Source organism: Oncorhynchus keta, chromosome 34 (assembly GCF_023373465.1).
Source record: "Oncorhynchus keta strain PuntledgeMale-10-30-2019 chromosome 34, Oket_V2, whole genome shotgun sequence".
NCBI classification, from domain to species: domain Eukaryota; kingdom Metazoa; phylum Chordata; class Actinopteri; order Salmoniformes; family Salmonidae; genus Oncorhynchus; species Oncorhynchus keta.
In genome coordinates this window covers 69,434,339-69,455,313 of record NC_068454.1, presented here as the reverse complement: position 1 = coordinate 69,455,313, position 20,975 = coordinate 69,434,339, and the positions used below count along the sequence as shown (strand labels likewise).

Genomic DNA, 20,975 nt, shown 5'->3' with positions numbered 1-20,975 from the left:
AGCTTGTATTTAAATCCACTTGCATACTGTCACTAATAAGCTTGTATTTAAATACTGTCACTAATAAGCTTGTATTTAAATCCACCTGCATACTGTCACTAATAAGCTTGTATTTAAATCCACCTGCATACTGTCACTAATAAGCTTGTATTTAAATCCACTTGCATACTGTCACTAATAAGCTTGTATTTAAATCCACCTGCATACTGTCACTAATAAGCTTGTATTTAAATCCACCTGCATACTGTCACTAATAAGCTTGTATTTAAATCCACCTGCATACTGTCACTAATAAGCTTGTATTTAAATCCACCTGCATACTGTCACTAATAAGCTTGTATTTAAATCCACCTGCATACTGTCACTAATAAGCTTGTATTTAAATCCACCTGCATACTGTCACTAATAAAATCCACCTGCATTGATTTAAATCTGTAGCACTAATAAGCTCTGTTGTGTCTTAGGTAGGTAAAGGAAACATGCACACACACACAAACACGCACGCGCACGCACGCACACACACACACACACACACACACACACACACACACACACACACACACACACACACACACACACACACAATCACACACACACACACACGCACACGCACACACACATGCGCATGCACACACACACACACACACACACACACACACACACACACACACACACACACACACACACACACACACACACACACACACACACACACAGGAACCAAAGGGATTACTAAGATGGCTAAACCTCTGACTGATGTGTCATCGTTTAACGGTTCAGTCAAAGACTTCTCAGACATCCACAGGATTACGGTAAACTCACGGCTAGTTCGTGCACCATCACGCCACAACAGGAACAACATGACTGATCTATGTGGAGAAGGACTGTGCCTTTGGATCTGCAGTTATGATAGGAGTTAATACACAGGAGGTGAATATATAATTATGTCGTCCTCAGGCCTACACTGTATTCACTGTATGACATGGATTGGGATAACCTGTACTGCAATGGTTTTAACTTAAAACCATGCAACAAATAACACGTCAAATGTACAACACATCACTTATCATCAACATTATCATCATCTTCCAATGCTTCATGTACTAAACATAAGAATCCATTATGACCTGTTTTAATTCATTCCCGTGGATCATCTATGAGTCAGTTTGCACCTGTTCTAGAGAGTTAGTTGCTATGGATCATCTGTGTAGGTTTATGCCACTGTACCGAGCAGTGTGTTGTGCCAAACTCTCGGTTCACATCGCCCACTCTAGAGGACCCTCTCACTCTCTTCTGACGTATCACATTACAAAGCTATCGAGATCTGTTAGTCACTGGCGCCCCCACAAAGATCCCAAGAGTAGGGGCTCAGCAGCAGAAAAGTATGTAAAAATATCATGTGAATTGCAATCAGTCACCTCCAATGACTTTCTGCTTAGCCTTCCAGAGAGAGAGAGAGAGAGAGAGAGAGAGAGAGAGAGAGAGAGAGAGAGAGAGAGAGAGAGAGAGAGAGAGAGAGAGAGAGAGAGGTTCTGTTGAGACAGACTGCTTATTTCTAAGGTCATATGAGCTCACAGACACAGTTTAATTTCAACCAGTTCAGTTTCATCCTCCATGTTGCCCCAACACAATATCACTAGCCTCAGCCCTCACCTACACTTAAAAACAACTAACAAAACCTCATCCAGAGACATCACTATTTCACTGAGATTACGGTTGGTTTGGCGATGCTGATTGCTGTTGGAGAAAGAGTGGTCGTTCCACCAATTCTGTGCCTTTTAAGAAGTGTAACTCGGTCCAACTTCATAAAAAGAAGAGGTAAAATTTTAAGAATTACTATAGTAAGTGCCAATTCACTGCCAAATAAAGTAACAGGGTTGACGGTAAAAGGGTTGACCATAACAGGGTTGACCATAACAGGGTTGACGATTTAATCTTAAATCAGCCACGAATTCCCTTATGATAGGGAGAACGGAAGCTGGTTGTGTGCAAAAAGGAGTGGCAATTTAATGCAAGTTTCACAAAAAAAAGGTAGTTGGTAAAACATTTCTGTCCTGCTTATCTATGGGTAGCAGGGATGATGTGTTATGCTCAGTTTTGCACCATAAAACACCAGAAAATGGCCAAAAAGAGCAGAACAAGCTCACTTGCTTATAGACTATGATTTGTTTATTGTTTCTTTAAAAGAAAAACATTAAAAAGGAATAGTTTCACCATATTAAAATGAGAGTTCAGTTCATGTAACAGGGTTGACCTTAAAATGAGAGTTCAGTCCATGTAACAGGGTTGACCTTAAAATGAGAGTTCAGTTCATGTAACAGGGTTGACCTTAAAATGAGAGTTCAGTTCATGTAACAGGGTTGACCTTAAAATGAGAGTTCAGTTCATGTAACAGGGTTGACCTTAAAATGAGAGTTCAGTCCATGTAACAGGGTTGACCTTAAAATGAGAGTTCAGTCCATGTAACAGGGTTGACCTTAAAATGAGAGTTCAGTCCTTAAAATGAGAGTTTAGTCCATGTAACAGGGTTGACCTTAAAATGAGAGTTCAGTTCATGTAACAGAGTTGACCATAAAATGAGAGTTCAGTTCATGTAACAGGGTTGACCATAAAATGAGAGTGCAGTTCATGTAACAGGGTTGACCATAAAATTAGAGTTCAGTTCATGTAACAGGGTTGACCATAAAATGAGGGACACTAATCACATGAAATAAATAATCATCTTCAGAAATGACTTCATCAAAGCAGCAAAATAACTAGGTCTTTACAATGATGGTGAACATTTTGAGATTGTTTGGGGGGTTAAGTGGCTTGCAATCTTCCTAGAAGAAATGTATTGCATTTTTCATGTGGTCTATATTAAAGGACATTTTATGTAATATAACATGCGTTTAAAATACAATATTGGTGCACAATTTCGACTGATAATATCAAAGGTAAGCAAAAGGCACCACTCTCATGGAAGGACCCAGAGATGCTTCAGTAAATGAGTGTGTGGGAGGAGACATTGAAAAGAAATGTGAAACGGTACAGGCAGTCAGGACTGATATTAGTGCAAGAAAATGTTTTTGAGCATGCAAATGTGACTATATTGTCTATCAGAGATTTGAATATGATTTCCACAATTACAAGAGTGTCTGAAATCAGTAAACTTACTGAAGGCATGTATCTTTTTGTGTTGTCTTCACAATGTACTGTTTGGCCAATTGAGCCATGAGTGACAGACTGTAAGTTGAATTGTCTAAAATTATACTTATCAGTTGAATCGCCATCCACACGTTTGCCACTATTTGATAATAAATATGTTTGTAGACAATAATTGGGGTTCATTCGTTCAACATAAAAATCCATATTGTCCTTGGCTTAAAGCTATAGCCATAATGAGCGCACCTCCATCCTCCCAACACTGGGCAGCACTGTAGTTTGTACGTTTCAGTGTTTTTTGATGGTGAAAGCCTGGGTAGCTCCTATTTGTTCATCCCTGGCAGAGAAAGAACACCCAGTGCCCCTCACTGTGCCACTGGATAGGGCCTAGCCCTACCTTTTCTCTGTCAGACTGTCGTTAATATTGATTCACTTAATTGGTTGAACTTATCTCTCCCATGGAACTCTGAGAGGTTGCCCTGGCCAGCCCAGAATGCACTCTGTTCGTTCCAGAATCCAGCGGCAGGGGATAAAAGCTACCATGTCCTGCCACTTCCTCCAGAGTTCACGACCCCGAGAATAACCCCACTCATACCACCTTAGAGGCTAAAGACTATGTGTGTCTCTTTCTCTCTCTTTCACTCTCTCCTTCTCTATCTCACTATTTTTCTTTCTTTCTCTATGTATTTATGTCATTCTCTCTGGCTCTCTTTCTCTTCAATTCCAGACATTCTACACAGCAGCAAACCAACAATGTCATCACCAGCACCAGTCAACTCATCAAACAACTCTCTGACATCATCACTGGCTCTACACGGGTTAAAAGGCTTTTTTTTCATCTATTTTTCCAGACTTTGTATCCAATTAAATACACAGAAGCAGAGACATAAATTAAGATAATTGTCATTAATCTTCAATCTTTTCTCCTTGTTTTCACAGCAAGATCATCTTCATCTGACTAGACTGAAGACAGGACTCTCAGAGTCGGTTCAACGCTATGGAGATCTGCAAAAGGTTCCCTTGCATTGCCTCATGTCATCTCATCTGTTTGGTGGGGTGTTGTTCTCTAGAGAATGGTGACCTTGTGACATGAAACATAAAGAGTTGATTTGCAACCCGGCTGCAACATACAGTATGTTGTACAATATGAACTAAATGCTTCTCTCATGCTCTTGTGCTCTCTCTCTCTTCTTGTGTCTCTTCAGAAAATTGCAGACCGTTCGAGGGCCTTGCTACCCCCGGCACAGACAGAAATGAAGCAGGTGAATTTGATGCACAGTGTATCAGTCTGTACTGTCCTTTGTTCCATTGTGAAGGTGACAACGCTCATTAGAGACAAAGATAATAAGCTTGGCTCTCCTTGTTTGATTGCCTTCTTATGAGAGGTTCTTTGAAGCTTTGTCTAGTGTCTCCTCTCTTCTCTTCGCTCTTCTCTCAGTTCTCTCCCCCTCCCTTCTCTTCGCTCTTCTCTCAGTTCTCTCCCCCTCCCTTCTCTTCGCTCTTCTCTTAGTTCTCTCCCCGTCTCTTCTCTTCCCTTTTCTTTCTGTTTTCTCTCACTCTCTTCTCTCCACTCCCAGACAATTTATTAGCCATACATCCAAGTCCCTTCAGTACTGCTACTGTCTTTCAACAAATGATCTGTATTTTTATGTCAGTTCAAAAGTTCAAAAGGGAGAGACACATTATGGGTTTGAGCTGCAATATATGTACATTCCGCAGGACATAGTTGTCCCGGCTGCATCAACACAGATCTTCCCATCCCTTCAGGGGAGGAGGTGGGATGATAAGAGATCTGTGATAGGATGAGCCTGCTTTTTTTTCACTGAGGAAGAGAGGCAGGTGAAAGTTAGGAAGAGAGAGAAAGATCGAGAGAGAGAGAGGAGACAACAGATAGATTGGTTTTTGAATATGAGCCACAGACAGTATAGCCTAGAAGAACTAGATAAAAATAACTTGAGGTAAAACAAAGGAAGAGAAGGACTCTGATACCGTGTGACGATTCTATCTATCCACCTTTTTTTACGCTTTCATTGGTAACTATCACTTTCAGATTACTGGTCTATATTCCATCAGACATCACAGAAATAGACGGACTCACTCACATACAGTGGAAAATCATGACAATTAGTATGTCTACATTATGATTAAACATATAGTCATGGGCTATACCATATAATAACTGTCTTGAGGTCAGATAACAGGTAACATTTTGATACACCAGAAAGCATTGTGCCTGGAGACCTCTCTCTCTCTCTCTCTCTTCTGTGTAATCCGTCATTCTTTTCCCAAATCTAAGGAGTATTTTGTCTCCCGTGGAGACATCCAGTACAAATGATTACATGAGATATATAGCCTTCTTAGAACACCTTTGGGGACAGGAGAGGAGACAACTAAAACAACAATACACCAAAGTCATTTGTTGTAAGTCAGAGATGAATGAACAGTGAATCATTTTGAAGGTGTCACATTTCTATGAGTTCTAAGAGGGACTGAGATTATTATTATTTTTTTACCTCTTCACAATACAATTAAATCCTGATTGAATTTATTCATACATCACACCAGAAATAACAACACTGCACTGATCCTTATCAAAAGCACTCAATAAAGCTAATGAGAAACTCAGACATCCTTTATGATGCACTGTGTAGTGTTACTGTGTTGTATGTGACACTGGCATCCAGTTACCTGTAAGTTACTGTAACAAAAAGGTACAGTATATTACCGTAAATTCAGAATAAATGTTTAACAGTACATTGCTGTGAAGTACATACAGAACTTTTTTTTTTTTTTTACATTAACTTACAGGTAACTCACTGCCAGTAAGTTACTGTAAAAACAACCAGATATTTTTTACAGTGATGTCTCATTTAGCTGTTCATGCTGCTAGCTAGGCTGTCATTGCTTGATCTTCATTTAACCTTTTAAACTTCCTCATGGTTTCACTGTAATGTCCTGGAATAATATCAGTACGATCATGTCAAGTAGGGGCGCGGCCTGAAAATCAATGCAAAAATCTGTAACTTATGTTGATGTTATTGAAACATATTTCACATTATCCCTAACTTTCCCTGAAAGAGTTCTCATTTGAAATCATACTGAACTCAAATGACCCGCTGGAGAATACACAAACTCAGGTATAAAGCCCCACTGAAGACACTAGTATCAATGTTCTCTTTACACACCCCTGAACCCTACAGCACCAGGACACCAGAGGCTTATCTATTAAGGCTTATTTTCTGCTGAATCAATTTCATCAAGGTCTTTTCATTATGCTGGCTCAAGAGGAAAACGTCTCAGACTACAGATATCAGGACAGGTTACGTAACAGTGATTATCTTCAGTGAAGAAAGAAACTTCAATGAACCGCGAAAGTTATTCCTTTTTTCAGAAATGTGAATAAGGAAGATTTCTTCACAAATCACTACATTTCTGCAGTTTTGGGGAAAAGCAGTTGGTCTGTAATTTAGTATAGCCCGGCCAAGAGACCCATACCTCGGATGTCAGTAACACTACTGTAGCAGATGGTGCATATTCACTGACAACAAAAAGCAAGAACAGCACAGAAGGCAGAGCAGATAGGCTGTGTGGTTCACATTGAGTGGGCAGACCAAAGACAATGGCCCTCCTCTAGCCCCTCCCACCTCCGTACTGAAGAAGCTACCCACAGTAAGAGAGGAACGACAGGATGATTGGATGAGTCACACTGTGGGCAGGAAAAACAATAGCCACCTCAGGGTTTTATCAATGTCATACATATGCAATTAGGGGTCAAAATTAGCAGATCAATGTGGGCCTCTTTCAGTGACCGACTCCCACGTTCCCATTGAGCATGCTGAAAGGAGTGCGAGCTCAGTAAACTGCCTGCACAGAGAAGAAAGGCGTCCTAGTCCTTTTAGATTGAACTTGGGTAAACAGTGTGAAGACGGGGTGGCAGCTGTCTAGAGTGATATATTTAAAGTGTAAAACGTTCTAGTTGTGTTGACGTGAAATTGTATTCCGGGGACGCAGGATGTTTTCCCCCACTGTCTGGCCTCTCCTGTTGACTCAGGTACTGTGACTCAGATCATGGCAAGCACAGACGACCATGAGTCAGCCAGGGGTTAGCCCTGTGCTGTGAATCACACTGTCTGGCCAAGGCCATTAGTGGAGTCAGGGAGAAAGAGGTGCAAGACAGAAGCAATGTACGTTGTTATTCTCAAAACAAATCTAATTATAATGTTCTCTTGTTTGCATGTTTGTTTGTCTGTCTGTTCTTGAGTGTGCGTGTGCGTGCGTGTGTGTGTGTGTGTGTGTGTGTGTGTGTGTGTGTGTGTGTGTGTGTGTGTGTGTGTGTGTGTGTGTGTGTGTGTGTGTGTGTGTGTGTGTGTGTGTGTGTGTGTGTGTGTGTGTGTGTGTGTGTGTGTGCGTGCGTGCGTGCGTGCGTGCGTGTGGGTGTGTGTGTGTGTATGTGCGTGTGAGCACAGAGTCCCCAGACTCCGTTTGCAGAGCTGTGTGAGGAGGGGGGTCCCCTGTTTGGCGGTGCAGCAGAGAGCTCCGGGGGGGATGGACAGGAGCAAGCGTTCCTCTCAGAGATCAGTGAGGAAGACGTGGAGGCCCTTCGCCAGAGAGAAGAGGCCCTGCTGCAGATTGAGGTATGGAGCTCAGACATCCACGTGCTCTACCTTAGTTTACAACACCCTGCCTTAAAGTCTCGGCGTTCCTGAGGAGAAACGGGCAAAAACCTTCTACTTTCCAATGGCACCATGGCTTTCAAATGAATGGTTTGCTATCTAAATTATGCAGTGTTCAACGTTTATGTAATCTATTTGCCAGTAGTAAGGGCAGTAAGTGCATCTATCTAGCATCAGCTTTGATCTGGTAGCCGTGTCTTTAGTTGATTACAACACTTTTCAGCCAAAAGTGCCCAGAGTATCCGTAGATTGCATGGAGAGAGAAACACTCTGAAAAAACGAACTAAAATACAAACAAATATTCTGATAAAGCTTGTCGTTTACAAAGTGGCCAGAGAGTGCATTGCCCCAACTCTATTGTCTTCAGAGAGGTCAATAAAAACACACTACTTTAGTAAATAAACACTCAGCCAATCCCAGACTCCACCTCCCATCTGGGCAACCTATTAGTATTATGTCTCAGTACTGAAGCCGTTTTCACCATCTCTTCTGCATATGAAACGCTACCCAATTACCTAGGCGCCTTTACGGGCTTGTTTGTTCTCTTACCTAAGTGTGGTTGGAATTACAATGTTCACCAGACTTCCTTTCACGGCTCATTTTGAAATACAAAGCATCACATCAGGTAACTCCAGGGTAACGTCCCAAATGGAAGCCTATTCCATATTTAATGCACAACAAACCCATAGGACTCTGGTCAAAAGTAGCAACCTAAATAGGGGATAGGGTAGCATTTAGGATGCAGCCCAGGTCTGATTCCACCCAAACAGCTGTTTCCCTCTCTTCCGCTGGAGTCTGAGACAGATGTGAAACCAGATAGATGTGAACTCTAAACGACAGGATCACTCTGCTGTGGGTGACTTGAATGGGTCTCGTTTCAAAGAGGTTTCAGATACTGGTTATCAGCATCTCCTGACCGTAGGTTCATCCTATGGGTCCCTCTGTGTATTTGGTGTACTCTGTGGAGAAGACTTGGGAGAAGAAAAAGAAACACTGTAATTGCTTTAATCAACTTGATTAAGTGGTGCGATAACATATGGACAACATTCAAGAAAGGAGACCAGAATTTCACACAGCATGCTTTAGAAATACTGATACAGCCCATTCCAGCGTTGAAGGGAGTTTACAATCCACTGCAATGTGTGAAAAGACTTGGAGACTAATAACAATATTTTGGGGGGAAGTTGTGTGTATCTGTAGTCAGTCAGACCTTTCAGAGGTTTTAACATCAATGTTCAGAATCACCTCATCTAGCCACATCGCATGAGCCTTTTCCGAACAAGACTGGAAAAGTAGCAGCATCAATCTGTCCTCATTGAGTGGTACAAAAGCACCAAACTACTGAATGAGCCTCAGACACCACTTACAGCTTCATTTGTGTGGAGAAGTCTGAGATGGCAGTAGTCATGATAATTGGTTGTTCAGAAAGGCACTGAGATGGAGAGATTAATTTGATTGGTAGCCCAGACAGGGTTGTCTGGCCTCTGCTTTAGTCATACCCACACAGATAAATGTCAGAGTGACTTCCCTGGCAGGTGCTGAGGGGCCTCATGGTGTACCTTGGTGAGCCTAATAATATCTGACAATGGGCTTTTCCCTGTCCATAACCCCCACCCCCATCTCTCCAAAGCCCCTCCTCTCTCTCTCTCTCTCTCTCTCTCTCCTCTTTCATTCTCTCCTCTTTCACTTTCTCTCCTCTCTCTCCATCCATCTCCCTGAGGACCTTAAGATCAGTTTCTGTCTGCTGTTATCCAAGGAAAACACTATCAGCACTTCCCCTCTGAGAAAAAAACACGTTGATCTGTTGCCTGGGGTAGTTTTCCATCATGTGTGTGTGTGTGTGTGTGTGTGTGTGTGTGTGTGTGTGTGTGTGTGTGTGTGTGTGTGTGTGTGTGTGTGTGGGGGTGTGTGCGTGGGTGTGTGTGTGTGTGTGTGCGGGGGGGTGTGTGTGTGTGTGTGTGTGTGTGTGTGTGTGTGTGTGTGCGGGGGGGGGTGTGCACTCAGGCAAGGCGTTCTCGCTGTGAATGGAAGATAAAGACTGCAGCAGTTTTCAAACAGGGACCGATGGGGAACATGGGAAGTTATACAGTGGTTCTCTCCTTCTGACGGTCCGCTACCTACACTAAGGATACTCTACATATTACACACCAACACTGGGATCAGTCAGGAGGAGTTTGACACCATAGAAAAATAATAACCATATTGGATGTACCCATGTGTAGCACATGGGGATGTGTGAAACTTACTCCTCAGCCTGAAGTGTCCCCACTTGCGCCAGCTAATAGCTAGCTTTTTGCGTGGCGCCGACTGGTAAGACTCTTTAGGAGGGCTGTCACGCGTGCTAGCAAGGCAGAGGTCCTGGGTTCAAGACTCGGCATGAGCCGAATCAAGAAGAGCAAGCAAGCAGTGTGATGTTCTTTGCAGGTGCAGTTAGATTACTGTGGCATGAGAGGCTTTACACTGTTCTAGTCATTCTATGTTTAACATTCTTCTGGGATGGGTAATTCAATTCAGGCCTATCGTCCTTGACTACCATGATATTATTATAAATGCTCAGAGAGAGAGAGACAGAAGATAGACTATAAGGTAGTATCAGGCTTAGGTGGCGGATGTTTATTTTGCCTCTACCATCTATACTGCCAGCTCCCAGCTGCCCCTCACACACACCGTGATCGTCTTCAACGAAGATCATTTCATCAAAACGAATTCATAAAAAAGCTCAGGGCAAAGCAGAGGACAGCTTTCAAGGGGAATCTGAATACAACACCTGGCCCTGTGAAGAGGTAAAAAAACGGCAAAGCGTGTCTCTCCTACCAATGCATCCACAGGACAGTGAATCTGATGCTCTGCCCTTGGAGGTAGGTAGCGCCCCCTACATGCAGCGCACAAAGATAGCATGCGCTAGATGCAGCTCTCAGGTGTGGTCAAAAATAACAAAAAACAGATTGATTTAAATCTTGCACATGATTTTAAAGTATGTGTAGGAACGAACTGCAACATCAATGGTCTGCATAGCACAGACCTATAGGAATATGTGGGACTTGTTCTGGATGTTACAGGATCCCCAGATGATTATATGCAATCAGTTGCATGTAGTCTGATTACAAAAAACTAACTGTAATCAGTCACGTTGCCATAAAAAATATTGTAATCAGATTACAGATACTTTTCAAATACTAGATGATTACATCTTGGATTACTTTTAAATTCAGAAAGGATCTTTGTGAAAAAATATGTTATAACACCTTTCGGTTTTCTCAATGACATTCAATTCAGCATTGAAAAAAGGCGCAAGTTAAAGTTTGTTCCACATGAGCGAGTCTGACCACAAGTCAGACAGCACTATGATGACACAACAAATGTGTCTGATGGATATTTTTGTCTTCTTCTAATGTAACAGAAAATAATCAGATTAGGTTACTGAGTTTGGGTAATCCATAAATTACATTATTGATTACAATTTTGGACGGGTAACCTCACCATAAAAGGCTATGCATATGAAATACACACCTCCCTAAAATTGACCGTATTGTGGAGGAAGAAATCACAACGACATACAGTTTCCTCCTCATCATGGAGACACACAAACAAAATAGGTACATTTACATTTACATTTAAGTCATTTAGCAGATGCTCTTATCCAGAGCGACTTACAAATTGGTGCATTCACCTTATGACATCCAGTGGAACAGTCACTTTACAATAGTGCATCTAAATCTTAAAAGGGGGGGAGGGGTGAGAAGGATTACTTATCCTATTTGGACAGGATTACTTATCCTATTTGGACAGCTGAAGGAAAGGCAACATTTGATTTTACATTCTAAACCGTTTATTCAGCAAGGGCAAAACAAAGACACATCTCATGCTTCAGCCCCTTGAAAGACAGTGCATGTGGGAAAATGTCATCGTTTTCCCTCTTCTTTTCACCAGTAAGTGTGCATGTAAATCTGCTTAACAGTTTCTCTGCTGTGGCAGTGACACTGTGTCCGGTTGCCCGATGCCTTTGGGCTGAGGTGGTTAGATATGGAGAGAATTTTCAATCAGTGCTTAACACATTTATCAGAGAGGGAGGGAGGGAGGCAGGGAGGGAGAAAAGGATGGAGGGAGGGAGGGAGGGAGAAAAGGAGGGAGAAAAGGAGGGGGGAAAGGAGGGAGAGAAGGGGAGGGTGGAGGAAAGAGAGAGAGAGGTCTGTTGGTTCACACTTTCATCCGCCAGATATCTAGATGGTTGTAGAATGGATTTACATGATGTTCAGTGTTGTAATGCCTTGTCATAAGGGGTTGGTGATTTCAAGGTACTTTCATGTTATGGTGATGACAGCTACAGTAAAGTGCCTTTGTATCTAGTCTACGGAACATTCCTTTTCAACTATTGATAATGACAGGGAGAAAGGCCACGATCCATCATATAAAGGCACAAGGCGAGACCCAAATGCAGACACGAGGCAGATGATTGAGCTCCGATATTTATTATAACAAAAGGGGTAGGCAGAAGGCAGGTCTGGGACAGGCGAGAGTTCATAAACCAGGTCAGAGTCCAAACAATACCAGGCGATAGGTAGGCTCGAGGTCAGGATAGGCAAGAGTTCAGTGATCAGGTCCGAATCCAAACAGTACAAGGGGATAGGCAGGCTCGAGTTTAGAACAGGCAGAGTGGTCAGGCAGGCGGGTTCGGCGTCAGGACAGGCAAGGGTCAAAACCAGGAGGGCTAGGAATAAACAGAGAATCTGGAAAAAAGGAGCTAGGAAAAATGCTGGTTGAGTTGGCAAAATAAACTGGCACAGAGAGATAAGAAACACAGGGATGAATACAGCGGGGATAATAAGCGACACCTGGAGGGGGTGAGACAATCACAAGGACAGGTGAAACAGATCAGGGCGTGACACATCAATCATGTTTTATGTGTTTTATTCAAATTGACTGCCTGATTGAAAGTCATAGCAGAAAATGGACTGGCGCTGAGCTTTCAAAGAAGAGAAGGAGCCGTCCTTTCAAAATGAGAAAATTAGTGAGCGTTCAGCGGGAAGAAGAGAGGAGAAAATGACGAGTGTTGACAGCAGATGATGAGTAATGTGACTGTGCAGGGTGAATACAACATCATCTCAAGGTGCCAGGATGAGAACAGACATCGCAGGGCAGTAATGACGTGGTCCATTTCTTCAACCAGTGTCTGTCTGCACCTGAGAATCAACATACGTACATATAGCACTACCCCATCTATGTTCAGACAAAAAGTATCCGTTTTATAGAAAATTCTCAGAGAGCTATTTCAATGTCTTTCACCTCTGTCTCTGTCTCTGTCTCTGTCTCTGTCTCTGTCTCTGTCTCTGTCTCTGTCTCTGTCTCTGTCTCTGTCTCTGTCTCTGTCTCTCCTCCCCTCTGTTCCAGTCTGGTTGACAGGTATGCTGGGACACAAAGGACAGGTGGGTGGCTCACCTGTTGGAGGGTGATGGAGCGAGCCCTGAATCTCCCAGACTCCTCCTCGGGGGGCGGTGCCCATGCCAGCCACCCATCAGTGCTTTGAGCCATGTGGCTGTGTTCGTTGGTCGTGGCTGAGTTGCATACCCAATGAGGTGCTATTTCTGGTGCTGCTATCATTTACCTGAAGGAGGAGGGTATTATTTGCTTCACTAACCCACAGTTGAGTTCCTTCCACTCCGCAGACACCAGAGGTGATCTCTACACCTGGTCAACTCTAACTCTCACAGGAACTTCAATTCCAGCATATTCATGCCCCTCTAGAGTATTGCTGGTCCCGTTTAAAAACTGAGTCATTGTTTGGGACCATGCATTTGTTGTCTCCTCAGTGGCTTCGTATGTCCCTCTTCTCAGCACGACAAGGACTGCCCTCTCAAACCAGCTCAAAAAAAGTCTCTAAAAAGTGTCCTATGAAAAGTCCAAAATATATGAGCCATGACTGGGATGGATCCCACAGGGTACATCAGCTTTCTACAGAGGAGAATACAGTCCTATTCTTCCACTTTCTCCTTACTTAGTGTGCACTAAAGTACTATCAGCCAATCGACTGGTCTTGTCTTCACCTCTAAGCCTTTGGAATCAACTCAACCTGCAATCTCTCATGGCAATGCTCATATCAGTCAGATCTAATTTCTGGCGGTGTCATCCCGACCCAGACTCTTGTTAGACCTCAGGAACATGAGGAATGGAACAACGGTGGCGACCGGTGGACCTGTCAATCAGCCGCTTGTTTTTGTCTCCTTTATCTCAGCGTGCAGTTTAATTGTGTGTCTGGTGTTGTTACGGTGGCCTCTGTGTCAGATGGAACTGATGTCTGCATCTGTCTGACATTTATTTCACATGAAACAAATACAGGCCCCTCTGCCTCTTACAAGAGCTCTGTTTGTCGACTGTCTATTGCATCACAGAAACACCATAACATATGTGGTATTGACATGAAGAGTCAAACAACTGACTCCCGTGACTTTGACATACTCTCATTGGTGGAGAAATGACCCAGTTGTCATACTTGACTAAAAGTAAATATACCTTAAGAGAAAAAATTACTCAAGTAAAAGTCACCCAGTAAAATACTTCAGTAAGCATATAAAAGCATGTGGTTTTAAATATACTTAAGTATCAAAAGTAAAAGTATAAATCATAAATCATCAATTCAAATTTCAAATGTTTCTTTCTTTAGTATTGTAGTGAAGTAAAAGTATTCTAAAATATAAACAGTAAAGTACATACACCCCCAAAAACTACTTAAGTAGAACTTGCAAGTATTTTTACACCACTGCATACTATAGACAAACTGACATGGGACATTTCTAAACCACCATGATTTATGAAAGAGGAGCTGAATTGCTAGCAAGACTACTATCACGTTTCAGGTAAGACCCAAATGAAGACTATGTTGAAGTAAATGTTTATTACAGCATCAGGGGCAGGCAAACAACAGGTCAAGACAGGCAGGGCGTCGATAATCCAGAGCAGTGTGGCAAAGGTACAGGGCTGCAGGCAGGTCCAGGATCAGGTCAGGCAGAAGTTGGTAACCCAGAGTTGTGGGACAAAGGTACAGGGCTGCAGGCAGGTCCAGGATCAGGTCAGGCAGAGGTTGGTAACCCAGAGTTGTGGGACAAAGGTACAGGGCTGCAGGCAGGCTCAGGATCAGGTCAGGCAGAGGTTGGTAACCCAGAGTTGTGGGACAAAGGTACAGGGCTGCAGGCTGGTCCAGGATCAGGTCAGGCAGAGGTTGGTAACCCAGGTTGTGGGACAAAGGTACAGGGCTGCAGGCAGGTCCAGGATCAGGTCAGGCAGAGGTTGGTAACCCAGAGTTGTGGGACAAAGGTACAGGGCTGCAGGCAGGCTCAGGATCAGGTCAGGCAGAAGTTGGTAACCCAGAGTTGTGGGACAAAGGTACAGGGCTGCAGGCAGGTCCAGGATCAGGTCAGGCAGAGGTTGGTAACCCAGAGTTGTGGGACAAAGGTACAGGGCTGCAGGCAGGCTCAGGATCAGGTCAGGCAGAGGTTGGTAACCCAGAGTTGTGGGACAAAGGTACAGGGCTACAGGCAGGCTCAGGATCAGGTCAGGCAGAGGTTGGTAACCCAGAGTTGTGGGACAAAGGTACAGAACGATGGGTAGAAAAGTTCCAAACCGGGAAAAACAAGAAAACAGGAACAGAAGCGAGACAGGAACAGAGGGAAAACCGCTGGTAATCTTGACTAAACAAAATGAACTGGCAACAGACAAACAGAGAACACAGGTATAAATACACAGGGGATAATTGGGAAGATGGGTGACACCTGGAGGGAGGTAGAGCTAAGCACAAGGACAGGTGAAACAGATCAGGGTAGGACAACAATGAATAGACTTGGGCAAGAGTAGGATTCCAGTTCTTAATACCTTAAAACCTTTTCCCAACATTTGTATTTCAAAGGACTCTGGTTGTCTTTTGAGGTCATTGTTATTTTGTCTGTTGATAATTAATTCAAAGTGTACAGGAAGTGCCCCAGAGCATATGGAGTATAGCCTGTCCCCATCCCAGCATGGGTCAACCCTCTCTGTGGGACATTGTGTATGGTTGGTGGGGTGGGTGTGGGTGTGGGTGTGGGTGTGGGTGTGGGTGTGGGGGTAGACTGAGGACCTCCTGTTTAAAACCGAGTGAACCAGGCGCTGGGAGGCCAATGGTGGAAGAGTGGCCATGAGCTTAATATAACCCTATAAAATATGGAAAAGGGCACACATCTGGCCCTAAGCCTGTCCACTCCCACTCTACCCCCAGGGCGGAAGGGATCTGAAAAAATAGGCAGGCTAGAAGTAGATAGGCAGGATAGAAATGTTTTAGCAATTACCTTTTTTGTTGTTGTAAAACTTGCATTAAATTGCCACTCCTTGTTGCACACAACCAGCTTCCGTTCTCCCTATCATGGATTCATGGCTGATTTAAAATTAAATTGTCAACCCTGTTACGGTCAACCCTGTTACTTTATTTGGCACTGAATCAGGACTTATCAGGACTTACTATAGTCATTTGAATTTTTTTACCTCTTTTACCTTTTTTATGAAGTTGGAAATGTGCTCTTTATGACAGAATGTTAAAATTAGGTGAAATCAAACATTTTTTGGACAAAGTTACACTTCTTAAAAGGCACAGAATTGGTGGAACGACCACTCTGTCTCCAACAGCAATCAGCATCGCCAAACCAACCGTAATCTCAGTGAAATAGTGATGTCTCTGGATGAGGTTTTGTTAGTTGTTTTTACGTTTAGGTGAGGGCTGAGGCTAGTGAGGCTAGTCTCTCTCTCTCTCTCTCTCTCTCTCTCGCTCTCTCTCTCTCTCTTCTGCTCACACTCTCACTCATGACTTTGTCATAGCATTCTGTCATTGTAATGAACTGAGTTGAGATTGGCAGCAACGGCTTTGCCAGGTAAAATAAATGTGTTGTTATTCTATTCCTGTGTGATGGAGAGGGTTGCCCAAACGAAAGCAGCAAGAAAGTCTTTAGCGTCATGAGGTTTTGCCAGAGGCCATTTTGGATTCAACCAGATGGTGTTTGCCAAGAGCCAGGATGGCTGCTGCCAGTTTCCACAGCAATATCAGACACCTGTGATGGATGGCCCAGTGGGTGAGGCTATACAAACGCAGCTGTGATTGCATGGTGCTATAATGGAGGAAAGGGGGACCTGTGAGAGGGAGATAGACAGAGGTTTTATACGCCTTCATATTGCTTTGAGCTGATACACAGTGAACCGATTCAAAGCCAGGAAACTGGCGAGGAGGGAAAAAAGTGCAGGTCACCCAGTGTGGTAATTCTCTCTCTCTCTCTGCAGTGGCCAGACTGCACACTGACTGAAACGAAAACATAAGTGAACAACACTATCAATTACTGTGTCCATACACATTGAAATAGTTTCATATGAAACACAAATGCACATTTAGTTTTTAATGGGCTTAGCGTGGTGGAGGCAGTGCAGTCAAAAACTAGATTAGCTGTGTTTTATAAATATTCCCACACTATGAGGTTGGAATAATACTGTGAAATTGTGAAAATGACGATAATACCCTTTTAGTGTAAGAGCTGTTTGACAAGACAGCTTGAAATTTAAGCTCATTTTGCATTTGTGGAGTTTTGGCCTGCCTGGTAATGCTAAATGCTTCTTGCTACGAAGCTATTTTTGATTCTTTTTGACCATTTTCATTGAAAACAATGACAGTACTTATTAATTGTTTCCCAGAAATGATTTGATATTTAGATTTTTAAAAACGGCTGAAATTGAGCCGTTGACTTCTCAGAGAGTAGTTTCGAGATATTTCGTGAAATTGTTCAATTTTTTGACTTACATATATATCCCTGTCTATTTTTTGGGAATCCATCGGGACTATAGAAGAAGAAAGCCCGGGAATGCGGCTGGCCCACGACCTCTATAGTATAATGTTTTTATTTAACCCTTCGTTGTCTGTTTCCTTTACAGAGGGACATGTTGGATGTCAGCCAAATCATGCGAGATCTGGCCAGTATGGTGCACGAGCAGGGAGATGCCATAGGTGAGACATCACGTGTGTGTGTGTGTGTGTGTTTGTGTGTACGCGTGTGTGTATTTAGGATTGCCTGAGCTCCTGTGTGCAGTCATGCATGGCTGCATATTACTCTGTCTGTCTTTTACTCTCTGTGTCTTTGTAAACCCTTTGATATTTTGACCAACATTACAGCATCTCTTTCGTCATGAGCTGGCAGACTTAATGAATCACCTCAGGACTCCCATCAAACAAACTTTTGAACCGTAACACGTAGTAAAGGTTTGCTTGAGAGACAGGTGGGTTACAAAAACAACAATGGTTAGAGGACAGGACAGCATGTCCCAGTCTTCTGTTATTGATAAACAAGTCCTTCAACCCAGCGCTGATCTAGACTTGGCAGAGAGAGGCAAAGTGTGGTTCAACGCACAGACAGACAGAGAGATACAACAACACCACCATCACCCTGCAGAGAGATGAACTGGAGACAGGGGGGATGATATGGAACGCTAGTCACCGAAAGAGAAAAACATGAGAAAGGAGGACAGGAGAGTGGAGGTGTGTACAGATGCTGCAGCAGACTGGATGAAAGAGAGAGAAAGAGGAACAAGGGAGGCATAAAGGAAGCAGCATGACTGATCATACTTGTGCATATCAGTGTGTGTGCCAAACCAAATTCTGCTGTACATGTGTCTCTGGTATGTGTGTGTACCTTTTCTGTGTGTGCATGTGTGTCCGAGGTTGAGATCTCATAAACGAAGGAAAATTATTATTATTCTATTCTAATTGGTCCGTTGTGTGGGAGAGTGGCCCTGAGCATGGCTGTTTTAATCCATCTAGAGTACGATGACCTTTTCTTTTGATCTATTTTCAAATGTTCTTACTTTTTAAGTATGCATTTCACGGTAAAGTCTGCACTTGTTGTATTCAGCACATGTGACAAATACAATTTAATTTGATTTGAATTATACTTTAGACTCATGCCAAGTTTCCAACTCTCACAGACACAATGCTACAAGAGAGCAGGCAACAGGAAACGAGCGATAAACACAGAGGAACTGGAGAGCAATACACCATTTATCCCAGATTCTATCCATAATTAGGGTACTTAACATTTAGAGTGAATAATGTTCAGCCTTATGGAAGGGAATATTTAAACAAATGGCACTTTTGTTTCCTAGATAAGTTCCGGATGGTGCTGACTATGTGCGTTAGGACAGAAATAAGACTTGTTTGTTGTTTGGCCTTTAGAGAGAGGGTTTTCTGAGGTGAACACGCAGGAGGAAATCTCTCTTTTCAAATTCAGTGTCCCTTCTCATTTCTCTCACATGCAGAGCACAGGGAAAATAAGGGGAAATAAATAGTGGCGAGTTCGAAGAAGTTAAATGTCAATTGTTGATGAAATTGAATACACTAGTAAAATGCCATTACAATCTCATTAGATTTATGTCTTCAATTTCTGTAGTCGTCCTTCATGTGAGGATATAGGGAGGATATATTTTAGTATGATTATGAGGGTATACATCATGGATATATTGAGACTGTGGATACATTGAGACTGTGGATACATTGAGACTGTGGATATATTGAGACTGTGGATACAGTGAGAGTCTAGATACATTGAGACTGTGGATACAGTGAGAGTCTAGATACATTGAGTCTGGATACATTAAGACTGTGGATACATTGAGACTGTGGATACATTATGACTGTGAATACATTAAGAATGTGGATACATTAAGACTGTGGATACATTGAGACTGTGGATACATTGAGACTGTGGATACACTGAGAGTCTAGATACATTGAGACTGGTTACATTGAGACTGTGGATACATTGAGACTGTGGATACAGTGAGAGTCTAGATACATTGAGTCTGGACACATTGAGACTGTGGATACATTGAGACTGTGGATACATTATGACTGTGAATACATTAAGAATGTGGATACATTAAGACTGTGGATACATTGAGACTGTGGATACATTGAGACTGTGGATACATTGAGTCTGGATACATTAAGACTGTGGATACATTGAGACTGTGGATACATTGAGACTGTGGATACATTGAGACTGGTTACATTGAGACTGGTTACATTGAGACTGTGGATACAGTGAGAGTCTAGATACATTGAGTCTGGATACATTAAGACTGTGGATACATTGAGACTGTGGATACATTGAGACTGTGGATACATTGAGACTGTGGATACACTGAGAGTCTAGATACATTGAGACTGGTTACATTGAGACGGTGGATACATTGAGACTGTGGATGCATTGAGACTGTGGATACACTGAGAGTCTAGATACATTGAGACTGGTTACATTGAGACTGTGGATACAGTGAGAGTCTAGATACATTGAGTCTGGATACATTGAGACTGTGGATACATTGAGACGGGGGATACATTGAGACTGTGGATACATTGAGACTGTGGATACAGTGAGAGTCTAGATACATTGAGTCTGGATACATTGAGACTGTGGATACATTGAGACGGGGGATACATTGAGACTGTGGATACATTGAGACTGTGGATACAGAGGGAAGTGGAACATTGATGTGGTGGGAAAGTGCTAGAGTGTGTAACGATGAACATGATGGCTTTAAGAGATGGTGGAGGTGGTAACTGTGAGAGGGTGTTCAGCTTACCAGTATACAGAGTGAAGGTGCTATGTCCAAGTACCTGAGAGCTGTACTACTCTACTGCTGTAGTCTTTTTCACATCCATTATGGACCACATACATAATGTTTCTCTCTCCCATTCAACCTTGAAATAGAATCAGGTAAATTGCCTTTTTTGCTTTTCTGTAGCTGCTGTGCACATGGTGAGATTTGTATTTTTATGTGTATAATAAAAGCTGGGTCTGAATAAGCTGATGGGGCTTTAGGGGGGCTGAGGCATGTGGAGGTGTCCAGAAGAGCAGCGGGGGAGCGGTAGAGGGGTAAATTGAGAAATCAACAAACCCAGGAAGTTTGGATTAGTGCTTTTTAGAGGGTGTGGAATTGAAAGTAGCTTCTCTGTGACAAAGCCTCTGCTTCCGTGTGGTGACACACTCAACAAAAACACAGGTCACGCTGTGCCAGAACTGATGGAATCAACAGCAACAAAAGAGAAAGAGAGATACAGAGAGAGAGAGACAGAGAGAGAGAGACAGAGAGAGAGATAGAGAG

General features: G+C 42.9%; 1 protein-coding gene across 1 annotated transcript in view; it reads left to right on the top strand.

The window, feature by feature from the left end:
• The window catches only part of LOC118371074 (t-SNARE domain-containing protein 1), a 138,155-nt gene that overhangs the window by 47,024 nt on the left and 70,156 nt on the right, over window positions 1-20,975 (top strand). The window contains exons 5-9 of the mRNA XM_052494581.1: window positions 3,872-3,962; window positions 4,084-4,158; window positions 4,350-4,406; window positions 7,611-7,778; window positions 17,751-17,823. Coding sequence (XP_052350541.1) covers window positions 3,872-3,962; window positions 4,084-4,158; window positions 4,350-4,406; window positions 7,611-7,778; window positions 17,751-17,823 — 464 coding nt within the window. The remainder of the gene's footprint in view (window positions 1-3,871; window positions 3,963-4,083; window positions 4,159-4,349; window positions 4,407-7,610; window positions 7,779-17,750; window positions 17,824-20,975) is intronic.